This window comes from Sus scrofa, chromosome 1 (genome assembly GCF_054392235.1).
Source record: "Sus scrofa isolate SSC_HxYL_T2T_F1_AM1 chromosome 1, Sscrofa_HxYL_maternal_Yorkshire_Landrace_v2.0, whole genome shotgun sequence".
In the NCBI taxonomy this organism is placed as follows: Eukaryota; Metazoa; Chordata; class Mammalia; order Artiodactyla; family Suidae; genus Sus; species Sus scrofa.
Window position 1 is genome coordinate 117,570,190 of NC_139383.1, and position 19,890 is coordinate 117,590,079.

Consider the following 19,890-nt stretch of genomic DNA (forward strand, 5'->3'; position numbering starts at 1 on the left):
CACTGCACCAAGACGGGAACCCCATGCTTCATGTATTTCATTTCTGTACTTGTACATGAAGGTTTGCACTAAGGTATATCTTGGTAGTGTTGGTTACCAAGTAACTCCTTTTTCCCAATTACTACCTGCTATAAATACATTTTTTTGGTTTGCTTTTTTTTTTTTTTTTTTGCCTTTTTAGGGCTGCACCCATAGCACATGGAGGTTCCCAGGCCAGGGGTCCAGTTGGAGCTGTAGCCACCAGCCTACGCCACAGACACAGCAACTCAGGATCTGAGCCATGTCTGCAACCTACATCACAGCTCGCGGCAACGCTGGATCCTTAACCCACTGAGCAAGGCCAGGGATCGAACCCCTGTCCTCTTGGATGCTAGTCGGGTTTGCTAGCTGCTGAGCCACGACGGGAACTCCAAGTTTGCATGTTCTTGTTAAATCATTACCCTACATTTTACCTTTAACATTTCCAAATTACTTTTATATCACTTTCGTATAGATAACAATATATTTTAAATGAGATTTACCTATTAAACCTTATTATGTATATTTAATTTGTAACAGAGGTTATAAATAATTGTACCTGTGTTTTGTTCTGGTAGCCAGTTAGATTTTTTTCCTTTTTTTTGGTATCAGTCTCTGATTTTTGTTTTTTTGTTTTTGATTTTTTAATTTTTTTTGGCTGCACCTTCAGCATGTGGAAGTTCTCAGGTCAGGAATTGAATCTGAGCTGCAGCTGGCATTTAGGCTACAGTTGCAGCAACACCAGATCCTTAACCCACTGTGCTGGGCTGGGGGTTAAATCCTTGCCCCCACAGTGACCCAAGCCACTGCAGTCGGATCATTAACCCAATGCACCATACTGGGAACTCAGTCTTTGGTTTTAATAGATGAGTTTACTGATAGTGATGTGGTAGCTATATTTAGTTTTATAGATGACCTTTTTTCTCTCTTTTATCTTTTTAAAACTTCTTTGCTTTCTTCATTTTCCATTGTTATATGTTTTCTATTTCTTTGATTCACCCCCATGTTTGCATAATTTGGAAAAGTTACGAAAGTACCCAGGTGGCTGGATGGCAGCAGTCATTGAAATGGGGAAATTCCATTCATGGTAGTCAGAACATCAAAAATACTTAAGAAACCATTTATCAAGAAAGGCACAGGACTTATATGAAGAAAATCTAAATAAGATTGGATCAAATCGAAAGGCATTTTCTTGGGTAGACAAATTATCATAAAAATGTCTATTTTCTGAAAATCAATATATACATTTAATGCAGTTCTAATTAGAACTGGGAGAGGTAGCATGTAATTGAATAAAATAATCTTAAAAGTTAGGGACTTGCCTTATCAGTCATCAGAATGTTTATAAAACCACTGTAGGAGTTCCTGTTGTGGCTCAGCAGGTTAAGAACCAGACATAGTGTCCATGAGGATGTGGGTTTGATCCCTGACCTTGTTCAGTGAGTTACGGATCTGGCATTGCCACAAGCTGTGGCATAGGTTGCGGATGGGGCTTGGATCGGCATTGCCATGGCTGTGGCAGTAGGCCAGTATCTGTGGCGTAGATGTGGGCCATAGCCGCAGCTTTGGTTTGACCCCTAGCCCAGAGCTTTCATATGCCACAGGTATGGCCGTAAAAAGAAAAGAGAAAAAATTAAAGCCACTGTAATCAAGTCACTGTTTGCATAAGAATGCACAAGTGGACCAAAATAGAGAATTCAGAAATAGATCTTATTAGTAGAAAAAGAGTTAATTATTGTGTTGTTTACATCTTTTATTTCCTTCCATATTTTTGTCCACTTGATTTTTGTACTGAGAATGGTACGTTAAAGTCTTCCATTATTTGTGTGTTCCAGTGTTTTCTTGTACTTCCTTTAGTTTTTGCTTTATAAAAGCTGTTGCTATGCTATTTATTTGATTGTTTTTGAAATGTCCAATGCCAGTCTAATTCTTTTGCCTTTTTAAGTTATTTGATCTTTTTGCCTGGAGGCCTTGAGGATTTTACCTAAACCATTGAATTTACTTGGAGTTGATTGTTCTGGGTTAATTTTCCCAGGTGCCTTATGAGCCCTTATTGTATTAATTCAGATTTTCTTCCCCTCATTTTTTAGCAGGTTTTCTTGGTTGTAACTTTAAAATCAGCTCTGTTGTAGTTTTGTTGTTGTTGTTTTGTTTTACTTTTTTTAGGTACTCCAGTAGTACAAATACCTGCCCTTCTTTGCTTGTCTTCTATTTCCACTACTTTGATGACTCATTTGTGTGTATGTGAGATTTCAGTTCTCATACTTGTTTCCCAGCCCCCACCCCACCCTGCTTTTTAATTACCCTTACTAATTTTTTATTTGCATCTGTTCTTCCTTAAACATCATATAATTCATTCTTATTTTCTGAGAATTTTGTTTTCTTCTTCCTTTTCTTTCTTGAGTTCAGTCAACTTTTTTTTCTTCCCTTCCTGTCCTTTCCCTTTTCAAAAAAATTTCAAAATTGTTATTATTATTTTTTGTCTTTTTGCCATTTCTTGGGCCGCTCCTGCGGCATATGGAGGTTCCCAGGCCAGGGGTCGAATCGGAGCCGTAGCCACCGGCCTACGCCAGAGCCACAGCAACACAGGATCCGAGCTGCATCTGCAACCCACACCACAGCTCACGGCAACACTGGATCCCTAACCCACTGAGCAAGGCCAGGGATCGAACGTGCAACCTCATGGTTCCTAGCTGGATTCGTTAATCACTGAGCCACGACGGGAACTCCTCAAAATTATTTTTAAAAATTTGTTTATTTAGGGGGTCAGTTTCTGCTTTTAGTTTTTGAATTTCTGACTCAAGGTTTTTTTATATTCCCAAATGTTTAAGTGACTTTAATTTTACTTGGATTGTTAACTTTCATTTTCCTATACTTTCTTGTTATCAGGAAAATTTCTCTTAGTTGATGTGTGGAAATTTTCTTGATTTTCTGCAGTAGCTTTCTGTGGACTTTTCTCTTGGTCATTTTTATGGTAATAGGTGCTTTATAATATTCCTAATTTAATGGTACCATCTTCTGTCTATACAGCAAAGTCCAAGTACTTTGAAGGATAAATAAATCACCCCTGTCTTTTAAAATTGTACCTCCTCCTTTAAATCATGCCTGACCCTTTAAATTAAATGTACTTTGAAATCTTTTCCTAGTAGTCTGTGCTCCTGGAAACTTACTCAGTATTTTCAGATTTAGTGTGGATTTAATCTTTCTGGCAATCATTCCAAATCACCTTTAGGAATACACTGTCCTTCCTCTTCTGTGTTTTCTACAGATTTTCTTTTCTCTCTCTCTTTTTTTTTTTTTTTTTTTTTTTTGTCTTTTTGCCATTTCTTGGGCCACTCCCACGGCACATGGAGGTTCCCAGGCTAGGGGTTGAATTGGAACTGTAGCCACCGGCCTACACCAGAGCCACAGCAATGCGGGATCCGAGGCACGTCTGCGACCTACACCACACAGCTCACGGCAAAGCCGGATCCTTAACCCACTGAAACAAGGCCAGGGACCGAACCCGCAGCCTCATGGTTCCTAGTCGGATTCGTTAACCACTGTGCCACGATGGGAACTCCTCTACAGATTTTCTTAGTCTGCTTTTGTTTACACAAAGCCTTGTGGGTGGATGGAGGTGAGGGTGTGTGCTCTGGGATGGCTGATAATTCTTTTTTTTTTTACAGTTAATTTGCAGTTTTGTCTTTCCATATCTTCAGATTATATTGTGGGTGTAGTTTGATGTAGAATTTAATTTTTCCTTACTTTTTGAAAAAAAAATTTGGGAAGATAGTTATGAAGCTGCCATTGTTCTCAGCTGTCTTGGGAGTCCTGGATTTTTTAATAAGTGGTGGTAGCCCTCCACCTGGAAGCAGTAAAATTGGGATCTAATTTTACACCGTGTAGAACTTAATTAAATTCCAGATGAATATAAAATTCATTTAAATTCCTGATGTAAATTAAAGACTTGTATAAAAGAATAAAAAATAACTCAAGAAAATCTAGGTGAATACTTGTATAATTTAGAATTCATGTGTTAAGGGCATGAGGGTATTGGGTGCTTTTAACCAAGAATGGAAAGCAGGAGCTATAAAGAAAAGGTGTGTGTATGTAAAAGATAGATGTAGAAGAAATATTTGCAGGAGTTCCCATCGTGGCACAGTGGTTAATGAATCTGACTAGGAACCATGAGGTTGCGGGTTCAGTCCCTGGCCTTGCTCAGTGGGTTAAGGATCCGGTGTTGCCGTAAGCTGTGGTGTAGGTTGCAGACTTGGCTTGGATCCCGAGTTGCTGTGGCTGTGGCGTAGGCCGGCGACTACAGCTCTGATTAGACACCTAGCCTGGGAACCTCCATATGCCGCGGGAAGCAGCCCTAGAAAAAGGCAAAAAGACCCCCCCCCCCCGAAAAAAAAAATTTGCAGTGTTAAGGACAATGATAAAATACAAAAACCTTTTAGAAGTTGGTAAGAAAAATAAACCAATAGAAAATTAAGTGACTGGGTGTTCCCTTGTGGTGCAGTACATTGTCACTGCAGTGGGGCAGGTTCGATCCTTGGCCCAGGAACTTCCACATGCCATGGGCACAGAAAAAGAAAAAAAAAAAAAAGGAAATGTAAATGACTGGAAAGATGTGAATAAAGTTTTCCCAGAAGAGTTTGTACAGTGGGTCAGTATACACATGATGCTCAGATTTATTAATAATCAGGGAGATTCAAATTAGAGCAACAGCATATTTTTTATTTTGATTTTTTATTTTATTTTTTTTGTCTTTTTGCCATTTCTTGGGCCGCTCCCGCAGCATATGAAGGTTCCCAGGCTAGGGGTGGAATCAGAGCTGTAGCCGCCGACCTACACTAGAGCCACAACAGCAGGGGATCCCAGCCGCGTCTGCAACCTACTCCACAGCTCATGGCAACGCCAGATCCTTAACCCACTGAGCAAGGTCAGGGATCGAACTGCAACCTCATGATTCCTAGTTGGACTCCTTAACCCCTGTGCCACGATAGGAACTCCTATTTTTTTAATTTTTTTAATGGCTGCACCCATGGCGTATGGAAGTTCCCAGGCCAGGGATTGAATCTGAGCTGCAGCTGTGACCTACAAAGGACCTTTTTACTCACTGCACTGGGCCAGGAATTGAACTTGCGCCTCCACAGCAACCTGAGCTGCTGCGGTTGGATTCGTAATGCTTTGCACCACAGTAGCACCTCCTACCAACTGTTAGGACTACTGTTCTGCTTGAAAGGTAGGGGTTAGTCTCAACCCTCCCATAGGATTTTATGATGAAAATTTTCAAATACACAGGAAAGCAGAAAGATTTAAAAACGAACAAGCATATAATCTATACTCACCACTAATTCTGCCATTAATATTTTATTATACTTGTTTTAACACATATCTATCTATATATCAATACATCTTATCATTTGATGCATATTCATCAATGCATCTTAATATTTGATGTATTTCAAAATAAATTACACGCATCAATATACTTCCCCCTAAATATACATACATTTATGTGCAATTAAATGTAAAAATTTAAAATATATATTCATTGAGTTTTGACAAATGTATAAGTATTTGTAATCCAATATTACCATCACTCCTGGAAGTTCCCTCATGCCCCTTCCCAGTCTTTTCATGCCCTCACCTTCTAGGGGCAGCCACTATTTAGCTTTAAGTCTTTTTATGGACATGATTTCTTCAGGACAAATTCCCAGGAGAGGAATTGTTGGGTCATTGACTAGGTACGTTTAGTTTTATTAGAAACTACTAGGAAGTAGTTTCTGAGGTGGTTATTCAATTTTACATTTCCACAGATGGTTTGTGAGAGTTCTGGTTGATCTACATCCTTGCTAACTTTTGGTATTATTAACCTAATTAATTAATTAATTCCTGTGGATGTGATTTTGTCTTCTTTTTATTTTCAATTGGCATTTTTTCTGATGAATAATGATGTTCAGCACTTTTCTTGTGCTTATTGGCCATTTACATATCTTTGGTGAAGTTTTGTTCATATCTTTTTTTGTGATTTAAAAAATTAGGTTGTCTTATTATTGAGTTATAGGAGTTTGTTATGTATCTTGGATGATAGTCCTTTGTAGGATTTATGTCTTGTGAATATTTTATCCCAGCAAACTTAGTTTTTAAGTACTTTTTTTTAACAAGTACTTATTGAGCACTTACTGTGTGCTGGAATGTAGCAGTAAACAGAGTATACAAAGACATTCCTGCCTTTTTGTAGTCACTGAAGTTCCTCAGTACAGTCAGGGAGACCAGTAAGAAAGTTTCTTCAGTGACCCAAGAGATAATGACTTAGACCAGGGTTTTAGCAATGGAGGGATGTGAGAACTCTGGATTCTGGCTGTATTTTCAAAGTAGAGCTGTCTAATTGAATTTGGAGTATAAGAGAAGAAGGAACCAGTGATGGCTCTCCCAAGGTCTTTAGCCAAAGGAACTAGAAGGAGAGAGTTGCCATTTACTGAAATGAGGCAGTTCACAAGAGGAACAGGTTTGGGTGGGTGTGATGGGTATTGTTGGATTAGGAATTCAATTTTGAATATGTTAAGTTTGATATACCTATTAGATGTCTGTATGGAGAGGTCAAGTGAGCAATTACATATATATGGGTTTGGAGTTCAGGGAAGGGGTTTGGAAATACAAATTTCGGAACCATCAGCATGTAGAACCCAGTTATACTGACATTAGGACTAAAACCTGAAGAGAAAAGGTACATAAATCAGTAATTTTTAAAATAAACCTTTTTATTTTGGCACAATTTTAGATTTACACAAAAGTAACAAAGATAGTACAGAGTTCCCATATACCCTTCACCCATTTCCCCCTAATGTTAACATCTTACGTAACCGTAGTACCTTTATCAAAGCTAAAATACTAATACATTACTCTTAACTAAAGTCCATACTTTTTTTTTGCCCTTTAGGGCTCATCTGTGACATACGGAGGTTCCCAGGCTAGGGGTCAAATCGGAACTGTATCTGCAGCTGCAGAAGCACACCAACATGGGATCAGAGCCGTTTCTGCAACCTACACCACAGCTCACAGCAACGCCAGATCCTTAACCCACTGAGCGAGGCTAGGGATCGAACCCACATCCTCATGGATACTAGTTGGATTCTAGACCCTCTGAGCCACAATAGGAACTCCTCAAGTCCAGACGTTGTGTTTTACCAGTTTGAAATCAGTAATTGTGATATATGATATGGACATTCAGAAACATTTTAAATCATCTTCATAGGTTTTTGACTGCTTTTTCTTCTCCCTTTATAGAACTAATGGATGAAGAGTAAATCAAAATGGCAACAATGGTTCCACCAGTGAAACTGAAATGGCTTGAACACCTCAACAGCTCCTGGATTACTGAGGACAGTGAATCTATTGCTACAAGAGAGGGGGTTGCTGTTCTATATTCTAAACTGGTCAGCAATAAGGAAGTAGTACCTTTGCCCCAACAAGTTTTGTGCCTCAAAGGACCACAGCTGCCAGACTTTGAACGTGAGTCTCTTTCAAGTGATGAACAGGACCACTATTTGGATGCCCTTCTTAGCAGTCAGCTAGCACTAGCGAAGATGGTATGTTCAGATTCCCCATTTGCTGGGGCACTTCGAAAACGATTGCTTGTACTCCAGCGAGTCTTCTATGCACTTTCTAATAAATACCATGACAAAGGCAAAGTGAAACAGCAGCAGCATTCTCCGGAGAGCAGCTCTGGTTCAGCAGACGTCCATTCTGTTAGTGAACGTCCTCGGTCAAGCACTGATGCACTTATAGAAATGGGTGTTCGAACTGGTCTAAGTTTATTATTTGCACTTCTGAGACAAAGCTGGATGATGCCTGTGTCGGGACCTGGCCTCAGTCTTTGCAATGACGTTATTCATACTGCCACTGAAGTTGTGAGCTCTTTGCCACCATTATCTTTAGCAAATGAAAGCAAGATTCCTCCTATGGGCTTGGACTGCTTATCACAAGTAACAACATTTCTTAAAGGAGTTACTATTCCCAATTCTGGGGCAGACATTTTAGGTCGTAGATTAGCTTCTGAGTTGCTGCTTGGTTTAGCAGCTCAGCGAGGTTCTTTGCGGTATCTCCTTGAATGGATAGAAATGGCGTTGGGGGCTTCAGCAGTTGTAAATTCCATGGAGAAAAGTAAACTACTATCAAGCCAGGAAGGGATGATCAGCTTTGACTGCTTTATGACTATATTAATGCAGATGAGGCGTTCTTTGGTACGTATTATAAATCAAGTTTAAAATTCTTATCTAACAATTTTGGGAAACGTTGACCCAGCTTTTTTTTGGCCCAGCTTTTAATGAATTGGTCATGATAGTGAATGATTTGAGAATTCTACTGGTGATTGTTAGGTTTGTTAAATATTTTATATTCTTTCAATGAAGAAACCTTTATGCATGTTGATGTGAATATGTAATTCATGGACAGGCCAGTTGGTAAAATGTTAAGACTACTGGATCAAGAGTCAGGGTTATAGTTTAAGTTTTATGGCTTTCTGTGTGAATTTGGGCAATTCATCTAACTTCTCTGTGTTTTAGTAAACTCATGTAAAATGAGGGGCCTTAACTAGTGAATGTGAAGGTCTTTTGAAAAAAATCTCTAATTTCATCCTCAATTTTTGTTAAGCATTTACGATGTGCTAAGTATTATTCTTGGCCCTAGGGATACAGCAGAAAAAAATATAGTTTCTTCTCCATGAAGCAAACAGCCCAGTAGGAGAATTAGACAATAAATATAAATTTCAGGGAGCATGAAGTGTTAAGAATTAATATAAAGGAGGGAAAGGGACTAACAGATGATAGGCTCAGGTAGACACTGGGGAGGGGAGTTTTAGTTTATGTGGTCAGGGAACTACTCCAAATTGTGACATTTGAGCAGGACCTGAATGAAGGAGAGTGATGAACTGGGCATACTAGATCTGTGGAAAGCATACTAGATACCCGAAGGAACCTAATTGTTTGACTATCATAAATAAACTAATTTTGGATATCATATTAAAGAATAAGCAATAAAATAGAGTGCAGTATGATTAAATTCAAGAATTTCTGAGACTGAAATTTAATGCCTTTGTGAAAACCAAGAATAGAAGTTTGAATTAAGAATACAGATTTAGGACTTCCCATTGTGGCTCAATGCTAATGAACCCATCTACTATCTATGAGGATGTGGGTTTGATCCCTGGTCTTGTTCAGTGGGTTAAGGATCCAGCATGGCCATGAGCTGTGGTGTAGGTTGCAGATATGGCTCAGATTCTGCATTGCTGTAGCTGTAGCACAGGCCTATAGCTGTAGCTCCAATTCAACCCCTAGGCTGGGGACTTCCATATGCTATAGGTACGGCCCCTAAAAAGCAAACAAAACAAAACAAAACAAAAAAACAGATTTTACGGAGTTTCTGGTGGTGCAGTGGGTTAGGGATCTGATGTTGTCACTGCTGTGCCATGGGTTCAATCTCTGGCCCGGGAACTTCCACATGCCATGGGTGTGGCCAAAAAAAAAAAAGAATACAAATGTGGAATATAAAGATTTATTTTAAACACTTATAAATTGAATTAATTTCAGTTGGGTTACATTGATCTGCCTTTTCGGTGTCTTTTATTACCACATATCAATTAATAAATTTATTTAGTTTAAATAATTAAAAATGCCACTTGTAAAATTGTATATGTATATTTTCAGATCCTCCCTCCTCCTCAAAAATCCCCCACAAAAACAAGTAGAAAGCTCTTGGACCGACAGGAATGTTTCATGAAAATATTATGTTGAATTTATTTTCCAACCAGGGCATTTAAATTTCACCTGGCTTACATTTTGTACTTGTGAACTAAATAGTAAATATTGGGTCATTTTATTTTTTTATTTTATTTTATGATCACAGCTGAGGCATATGGATGTTCCCAGGCTAGGAGTTGAATCGGAGCTGAACCTGCTAGCCACAGCCACAGCAGCATGGGATCTGAACTGTCTGCAACCTACACCACAGCTCACAGCAATGCCGGATCTTTAACCCACTGAATGGAGCTAGGATTGAACCTGCATCCTTATGGATACTAGTTGGGTTTGTTACTGCTGAGCCACAGTGGGAACACCTGGGTCATTTTTTTTCAAATAATTTTATTGTAAATAAGTACTTGGGGATTTTAGGAGATCTATGAAAATTTGATTTTCTTAGTGTTAAATAAAATTTAGACAAGAAAATCCACTAAATATATAAAAATATATAAAGAACAGAAAAGCATGTGGTTCCTTGCTTGGGATCTGGAAAGTTGACAAGGGCCCTGTGATCTTTACCTGAAGTGGAAACCTAGAGCCACAGATACAGTGATCTAAGAAAAGTTTGCGGTAACAGCTATGAAGGGCAGTTAGGGCTCTTTGTGGTTTCTTAATCAATATTTAAACTCACTTGCACATCTGGTTTTCTCATACTATTTTCCAGTTTTTTTTTTTTTGTCTTTTGTCTTTTTAGGGCCGCATCCACGGCATAAGGAGGTTCCCAGGCTAGGGATCTAATCGGAGCTGTTGCTGCTGGCCTAAGCCACAGCCACAGCAACACCAGATCCGAGCCACGTCTGCGACCTACACCACAGCTCATGCAACGCTGGATCCTTAACCCGCCGAGCAAGGCCAGGGATCGAACCTGAAACCTCATGGTTCCTAGTCGGATTTGTTTCTGCTGCACCACGACAGGAACTTCTCTACTTTCTAGTTCTTAATACATACTGGTAACATTCTCTAAATTTACATCATTTTCAAATACGCAATGTGCCGCTTTAATGACCTAAAATAATGTTACCTTTTCATGGTCACACGTTAATGTTTCTCTGAAGAATTACTTAATTCTCCATTTTACAGTCTATTTATTTTGCATTGCCTTTGTTACAAGAAAAGATATTAATTACTGCACGATCTCCTTAAATGATTATACACTTTTCTATGGTGCATCTCCTCCTTAAACAGAATGCTATTAACCTGATTCAGTGGTCTCTTTCCCACCTTACCCTCTAAGGCCTTATCCTGCAGTATTGCTCCTTAGTGGGAAGATGGTGCCCCAGGAAGATGGTGCTTTTCTCACTATCTGTTTAGCCTCATTCTCTTTCAGCATTTTGGAAATAGGTTTGTATGCATATTTGACTGTGAGTTTAAATTGGTTCTATAAACTTAAATAATCCTTACTGTAAATATTATGTGTTATATATTTACTACGTATATAATATCTTCATTTAGTTAACCTCAGCCAAACCATCCCATTCATTTTTTGGATTACATTTACTGCATGAATATGGGAAGAAGAATGCTAACCTCTGTTGAGTGCCTACTACCAACCAGGTGCTTTTATAAATACCATCTCATTCACTTATCATGTTGAGGTAGATATTATTTATACATCCATTTGGCAAAGAACTGAAAGTATAATATGTATTCCTGATTAAGCACTGATGGGCTAGGCACTGTGCTAATTCTTAGAACCTATAGTCTTTTTGTAGGTCCATGTTTTTCCTGACTATATATAGCCTTTAACCTGTTTATGTTAAATTGACTTTTTTTGTCCCCAATGAAGGCCTACCTTAAAATATAATAAATGTGTTTTATTTCTGGATTTCCACTTTTCTCTCCTCTTGGCCACTTTGGTATCTGGACAAAATGTTAAATGCATCTAGTCAGAAGGGGCCGCTCTCCTTACGCTTCTAGGTTATACCCTATATTATAACTTTGTATTAGGACAGTGGTACCCTAGATATCTTTCCTCAGAATTCTGGATATGTTCTGGTAAAGAATCTTGTATGTTTGTTTGATTTAGTTTGGCTCTCCCAAAGTCACCACAGACCTACATTAGATTGAATTAAATTTCAGATTGGTTTTAGGGGAAAGAGTTAATTAAATTTTATATTTGTTACTCCTTATACAGTAAGTGATAGAATCTGATGCTCTTGATCTCTAGAACCCATATTTCTTAGACTTTCCAGTGTTGTCTGAGAACTCACATCTAGAGCTTCTCCTGGTACACTGGACCCCATCCTGACCTGTCTTAAGTTTCTCTACTCATGAACAACTGGGACAAAACTTATCTCCAAGCTAGACATCAGAGAGAGAGACATATAACCATCAGTTGAGTACATGGTATAAGGCCTAACAGAAAGGAGTTCAGGCCTTAAATTGTATTTACATGTGTGATTTTTTTTGTTGTGTTTTTTTTTTGAGTTGTATCTGCGGTATATGGAAGTTCCCAGGCCAGTGGTTGAATTGGAGCTGTAGCTGCCAGGCTACACTGCGGCAGTGCGGGATCTGGGCCATGTCTGTGACCTATACCACAGCTCATGGCAACATTGGGTCCTTAACCCACTGATCAGGGCCAGGGATCGAACCTGTGTCTTCATGCATACTAGTCGGGTTCGTTACTACTGAGCCAGGCTGGGAACTCCTGCATGTGTGATTGTAAACCTCCAGTACCCACACATGTAATAATTCTGTTTAACTGCAAGGACACAGGATATTCATTAACTTATATTTAAATAAAGAGCAGGGAAATGATATCACTGTACATCCCTGAATTCTACTAAAATAAAAAACCTAAAATAATAAGCAGTATTAGAAACACTATTGGCCTTTGATGCCGCTAGGTGTTTACTGTATGTATGCTGGATACTGTTAGGCTCTGGGTTAAAAAGATGAATAAGCTTTGTAGAGTCCATGTCCTAAGTCAGCCCACAGTTTAAGGAAAGAGATGCTCAAGACATTTCAAATTAATGATGATGGGCTGTAGTAGAGAACTGCACAGGGAGGGGGTAATGGGACATAGAAGGAGGGCTAGAGGGGAAGGAACAGAAAATGAAGGACCCCTAAGTTTAGTTGGAAAGTAAGAAGAATTTGCCTGCAAACATGAGGTGTGTGAGTGGAGGAGCTAGAAAAGTTTTCTGGTGAGAGGATTAGAATTCACAAAGTGACTGAGGTGTGGGAGAGCAAGCCCCTGAATGTACGGGGTGGAATGGGATGAGCTGCCAAGCTAGGCAGGGCCTTGTATTCCATCTAAGGAGTTTTGAGCTTGATTCTGTAGGCAGTGGGGAATCAATGAAGCAATTTTAAGTAGAGTAAAACCAGATAACAAGAATATAAGGTAATGTGTCCCATGACGTCAGTGTTCATATCTGATCATTTTAAAAAACAGATGTTGGAAAAAAAAAGATACTACATTATCTTCAGTGGTAGGTAAGTAAGAGGAAGATATTAAATGAAGAGCTGTGCAACCACGTATTTATGTTAATTTTCACTATATCTTTGGACCTTTGAACTTCCTGTGATAAGTAACAGTGTATGAAAGTTACTCATTTAATGTGCTATATTTTCTAAAATTTAATTTCCTAAAAAATACCTAGTATAGCTCTTTTTTTCCATTATGCAGTATGTTTAGAAAACACATTAAGAATTCTGTATAGAATTGGTTTTAGAGATGTCTTTAATCCTAATTGACTGGGGCTGGATTAGTCTCACCCTTAACTATAGACTTTTTGGGAAGAACAGAAGTCAGTAATCAGTCACTGCAGACAGTGATTGAAAGATGTTTTAATATTGGTGTGGTATTTTTAAGTTTAGCAAGAATTGTGTTTTGTGTTTTCTCGTTTTCTCTTCTTTCCCAGTGTGTACAATAAAAATACAATTACTGCTACCAGTTTTGAGTTCTTATTCTGTATTAAGAATTATGCTAAGCATGATTTATGCATAATTTCAGTTGTTCTTTTCCACTAGCTCTAAATATAGAGGCATTATTCCTATCTAAGGATAAGGAAACTTACCTTAAGTCAGATTGCTATTAAATGAGGGAGCATGGGAGTTCCCGTTGTGGCGCAGTGGTTAACGAATCCGACTGGGAACCATGAGGTTGCGGGTTCGGTCCCTGCCCTTGCTCAGTGGGTTAACGATCCGGCGTTGCCGTGTGCTGTGGTGAAGGTTGCAGACGCGGCTCGGATGCTGCGTTGCTGTGGCTCTGGTGTAGGCCTGCGGCTACTGCTCCGATTCGACCCCTAGCCTGGGAACCTCCATATGCCGCGGGAGCGGCCCAAGAAATAGCAAAAAGACAAAAATAAATAAATAAATAAATGAGGGAGCATGGATTTAAACTCAGGTCTGTCTGTCACTGAAAACTTTATGCTCTTTTCAGCATTTTCCTTTATACTGTAGAAAGGCATAGGAAAGGGATTATGATGGCCAGGATGCCAGCTCCTAGGAAGGTATATAGCAAGCTGTTATTTCTCATCTGCTTTTGGTTTGGTGATCACTAGAGATGGTCTTTAAATAGTGGAGCCACAGATTACAATTGTGTATTTCCCAGAAGTGCTACATGGCTAATTATGAAATTTGGAAAGGCTGTACCTCAAAGTATTTGCTGGTGTAGCCACACCCTGTGTGTCTAGGGACTAAATAATTTTGAACACTCAGCTTCTGATAGGACTCCAAGACCTGCAAGTGGTTCTCTAAAGCCTACTCCTGAAGTGTGAGCCTCAGACTCCAGCATTGGCATCATCTGGGAGCTTGCTAGAAATGTAGAATCTCAGGCCCCCACCTATATTTACTGAATCAGGATCTGCATTTTAACAAAATTTCCAGCTAATTGATGTCTGCATTAAATTTTGTGGAGCACTACCTTAAGCAATTAAAAAGAAAAATTAATTTGGCATCAGTAGCTTAACACCCGATGACGCCAGCATATTCATTTTTTTATCACTTAGGAATAATGTTAGTTAAAATAGTTTGAATTGATATAATCATGTAATCTAGAGTCAGATGGGGTCTTACAGGGCATCTAAGCCAACCTCCTTTCCACAGTAAAGAATATAGTTTTCTATGGTATATTTTGCCAGGTGATCAACTAGAATTGAAAATTTTTTTTTTTCTGTTTAGGGCCGTACCTGTGGCATATGAAAGTTCCCAGACTCGGGGTTGAATCAGCTACAGCTGCTGGTGTACGCTATAGCCACAGTAATAGAGGATTCAAGTTGTGTCTGCGACCTACACCACAGCTCATGGCGACGCCAGATCCTTAACCCACTGAGTGAGGCCAGGGATCAAACCCTCATCCTCCTGGATACTGGTTGGGCTCGTTACTGCTGAACCACAACAGGAACGTCCAAGAATTGAAGTATTTTTACAAATATTTGAAATAAAGCCACTATGAAAATTTCATAACTATAGGATTGATAAGTCAGAAAAAGAACATTTGTGTTGTAAAGTTTTAATAATATGGGAATTGTAGGGAACAGTGGAGATCAAGTTCTCTCTTTGGTTTATTGGTTTCTAGTGAGAGAATGATTTCTGGTCATAGCCATTGGGCTCTATTGTGGAGAGAAGGCAGTTGCAGAGAGGTGCTCTGCTAGGAAAAAGATACTTTGTTGCTAATGTAGTCAGGTAGCTACAAGAATTGATTGGTGGGACCTTAGTTGTGCTGAAAGTAAGAAGGGAGGAACAGACTTTTTGCTGTTCTGGTCAGGGTTATCACTTTAGCTGGCTATGTTCTACTTTGTTTTTGGGAGCAGGTGGGTAGGGCAGCCCCAGAGGAGTAGAATTTTTGCTGTGACCCCATTTATTGGATATTGGCTACCCAAAGAGTGTGTATATGGCAAAATTCCACCTCCTTGACTGTTTCTGGGTCCAACTTTGTGATGTTTACAACAAATCATTATTTAATAAGGTTATCAGTGAGGGATTGGCACTTAATTTACTGTTTTACTCTATAGCCACATCTTTTATAATACTTACATGTAGAGTTAGTTTCATGACCTAATGCTAAGGATTTGACCTTAATGCACATTGTCATATACACAGTTCCTCAGATGTTTTTGTGGACTATTTAAGTAATTTGAATACATGTCTCTCTCCTTCCCAAACTGTATCCCATAATGTCTTTATAGGGCTCATCTGCTGATCGGAGTCAGTGGAGGGAACCAACCAGAACATCTGATGGCTTGTGCTCACTCTATGAGGCAGCTTTATGTCTCTTCGAAGAGGTATGTAATAATCACGACTTTTACATTAAAAATTGCTTTGTCTTAAAATGTTATAGCATATATTTATCCCTTTAAAATAATCCATTGAATTTTTGGAAAGGATGCAAAAGAAAGTGGCATCAATGGTTGGTTGCCTCTAGGAAGTGGAGCTGGAGTGTCGTTCATCTGAGGTCAGAAGAAGACACGCTTTTTCAATGTATGCTCTTTTACTCATTTTGGTCTTTAGATCATGTGTATTTTTTAATTAAAAAATTTATTATTAAATAAATACAGAAAGACAAAAAAAAACTTGTACCTTAATTAATTATAAGAAAATAAATATCTTTTTTATTTGTGTCCAGGAAAGAAAGAAAACTTTACTAGCAACTCTAGGAGCCCTTTGATGTCCTGGTCATCCCTTTCCTCCTTCCCTAAATAACCACTATCTTGACTTTAAGAGTAGTCACTTCCTGGAGCTTCTACTATGGCACAGTAGGTTAAGAATCTGACTGCAGTGGCTTAGGTCAACTGCAGAGGTGTGGGTTTGATCTCTGATTCGGCACAGTGGATTAAAGGATCCAGCATTGCCACAGCTGTGGTGTAGGTTGCAGCTGTGGCTCAGATTCAAAGTTCCTGTCCCGGAACTCCATAAAAAAAGTGGTCACTTTCTTGCATAGTTGTGTCACCCAGATATGCATCCCTAGACACTGTAGTTCAGTCTTGCATGTTAAAAAAAAATTATATATATATATATCTTTTAAATCTCTTAATCTGTATATTCCCCCTCCATTTTTTTTTTTCTTCTCCTTGAATGTATTTATTCAGGAACCTGGGCTTTTTAGGCTGTAGAATTTCCTGTTATCTGGGTTTTGCTGATTGACTGTTTATAATGCAGTTCCTTTGCTTTCCTGCATATTAAGTGAATCCAGGGATTTGATCAGTTTCAGGTTTGATTCCTCTGGCAAGACTATACATAGTGTTGTGATCTTCCATTGGTAGTCTCTCTTTTTGTAGTATTGGCAGCCCTTGATTCTTAATAATCTGATACATTAATTCACTGGTGCTTGGTTATAAAGTGGTGATATTCTAATTATATCATTCCTCTTACATTTATTAATTGGAGTGTTTTTGTAAAGAATGACTATTTGGTTATGCCATAGTTCATATAGGAAAAGCTTTTTAACCCTCATTTAGTATTAGTTCTACAAGTAACTGCATATTTAATGCTCACTGCCAGTTTCTGTGTCAGTGTCTGTCTGTTATTTTTGGTTGGCTGGTGCTCATTCTCTAATACATTCCTCAATGAAGACTCAATAAAATTCTCTTAGTTCTTACATGTTAATTGCTAGGCTTTTTATATTTGGAAGTTAGTTTTAGGGTTATAAAAAAAAGTCTGTAATTCACATTTCCTTTTGTTCTTTTTCTTAAATATATCCATCCGTTTTCTTCTGGCATAGACCTTTGCTGCCAGAGTCTGAAGATAATCTGATTTTCTTTCTTATGTTAGAGTCATGTGCTCATTTTGCTGAGAAGCCCAAAGGATCTCTTTTCTTTAGAAATCAGTAATTTTACTAGAATACATTTTGATGTTATCCATGCTAGGGAGATAGTCCCAGAAATGTGAGGATTTCAGTATGTAGTTTCAAATATTTTTTATTTCAGGGAAATTTCCCTAAATTATTGTTTTTAGTATTATTTTTATTCTTTTTAATTTGATTCTCTTTTAGGACTCCTATTATCTACATGTTGGGTCTTTGCCTAACTTGTGTAAATTGTTATTTTGTCTTGAATATTTTTTATATCTTTTGCTTTTTTATTTCTAAACAATTTTTTGCTTTTTTGTTGCTCTTAAGATACTATGTTTATTTACTCTTGAATTCCTTCTAGTTTTGTTTTCATTTCTGAAATGTTTTTTCCTTTTATTTCTAATTCTTTCTTGAGTCTGTCACCTCATTTTTGAGTGTTCCTATTTCAGATTTGTGTTTTTCTTTCATGTCATGTTTCATTTTCTAGCTTTGATATGGGTTACAGTTTGATCTGTTTTGTGGCAGGTTCCTTCCGGCATGCCATTCTGCCTCTTCCCCATCCCCTTTTGGGGGACTAATAATAATTTCATGTGGAATTGGCCTTGATTTTTTTTGTTGCAATTTTTGTGAAAAATTTACTTTCCTGAATTTTTAGAATGAGATGGGATTCAAGATAGCCTTTCTAAATCCATAGACTTCCTTCCTCTGTTGTTTTTGTGTAATATTAAAAAAAAATATGGTGGAGTTCCTGTTGTGGCTCAGTAGGTTAAAGATTTGACATTGTCTCTGTGAGGATGCAGGTTTGATCCCAGGCCTTGTTCAGTGGGTTAAAGATCCAGCATTGCTGCAAGCTTGTGGCATGGGTCACAGATGGGGCTCAAATCTGGCATTGGCATAGCTGTGGCATAGGCCTGCAGCTGCAGCTCTGGTTTGATCCCTGGCCTGGGAACTTCCATATGCCACAGGTGTGGCTGTAAAAAGAAAAAAAATGGTGGTTTCCAGCATATTCCCTTCTCCAACTTTTACCTTGACCTTCTCTCTTTGCTTTCTGTTGTCCCTGTTCTGTTCAACATTTATGCCACTCTCAGTAGTTTCTCCTGAGTGTGAAGTCTCTGTCCTGGAAGAAAATACTGGCTTGTCAGTTTCAAGAGTTCACAAGACCTAAGAGTTCCCTCATGGCTCAGTGGGTTAAGGATCCAGCATTGTCACTGCTTTAGCTTTTATGACAGCTGTGGTGTCGTTTAGATCCCTGGCCTGGGTACTTTCGAATGCCTTGGGCATAGCCAACAAAATAAAACAAATGGACACACAAAAAGAGTTCAAAAGAGCTAGATTGCTATAGCTTCTTTCAAACTTCTTATTTTGGTCTGTTTGTAATTGTACCTGCTATCAGAGAAGGCAAAGCTCTTCCCAGTTGCAACTGCTCTTCTTAGACTGTTCTTTCTGGTGAGCCTTTCCAGTGGGTTTTTCTTGTTCTGAGGTCTCTGAGACACTCTTTGGCTTCCTCCTGCACAGATGTTATTACCATGCAGATTCTGTGTTTGGTAGTGGTTTGTCCACACCTGCTTATATCTTGGAGTTATTGGAGCTACCTTTGTCACCTAGTTTTGTTGTGAAGCATGAGTTTGGACTTTAGCTTTCCCTTTACTCTGTGTAAGTGATTCAGAGTGTTTAGAAAGCTACATTGCTGCTGTTATTATCTTCCCAGAATTCTGTCCATCACCTCAGTTGTAGTTAAAAAACACATTTCTAAGCCCTGTGAGTAGAATTTTTTTGGCATTTCCCCCTCGCCCCCGCTCCCTGCCCCTTTCTCTCTTTTTTGGTGAGGATTGAGGAAGGAGGGCTATGACTTTTTCAAGCCTTATTACGGTACAGTAGTTTCCCCTTCTCTGTGAGGGCTACATTCCAAGACCTCCAGTGGATGCCTGAAAACATGGATAGTAACAAACTCTATATATGTACCATGTTATTTTCTAAACATCCATATCTATGATGAAGTTTAATTTATAAATTAGGCACAGTAAGAGAATACCCAAATTGCCAACATTACTACCCTTGCACTTTGATGCCATTATTAACTAAAATAAGGGTTCTTGAACACAAGCCCTGAGATACTGCAGCAGTCAGGGTGGTAACTGAGACAGCTGCTAAGTGACTAATGGGTAGGTAGCCGTATGCATTGTGGCTATGCTGGACAAAGGGATAATACTTAGAACAGTATGCAATATTAAAACTTAGAAATAGTTTTTTGCTGAAATTTTCTATTTAATATTTTAAGACGGCAGTTGACTATCGGTAATTGAAACCACAGAAGGTGAAACCACGAATAAGGGAGGGACAACTGTAATAAATCTTTAT

General features: G+C 38.7%; 1 protein-coding gene across 38 annotated transcripts in view; it reads left to right on the forward strand.

Annotated features, from left to right (window-relative positions):
- HERC1 (HECT and RLD domain containing E3 ubiquitin protein ligase family member 1) overlaps positions 1-19,890 on the forward strand; it is a 197,980-nt gene that overhangs the window by 35,484 nt on the left and 142,606 nt on the right. For all 38 annotated transcript variants that reach the window (XM_084967006.1, XM_084967044.1, XM_084967018.1 and 35 more), the window contains exons 2-3: positions 7,294-8,249; positions 15,932-16,027. In XM_084967006.1, the coding sequence (XP_084823132.1) occupies positions 7,320-8,249; positions 15,932-16,027 (1,026 nt within the window). In that variant the 5' untranslated portion in view covers positions 7,294-7,319. The remainder of the gene's footprint in view (positions 1-7,293; positions 8,250-15,931; positions 16,028-19,890) is intronic.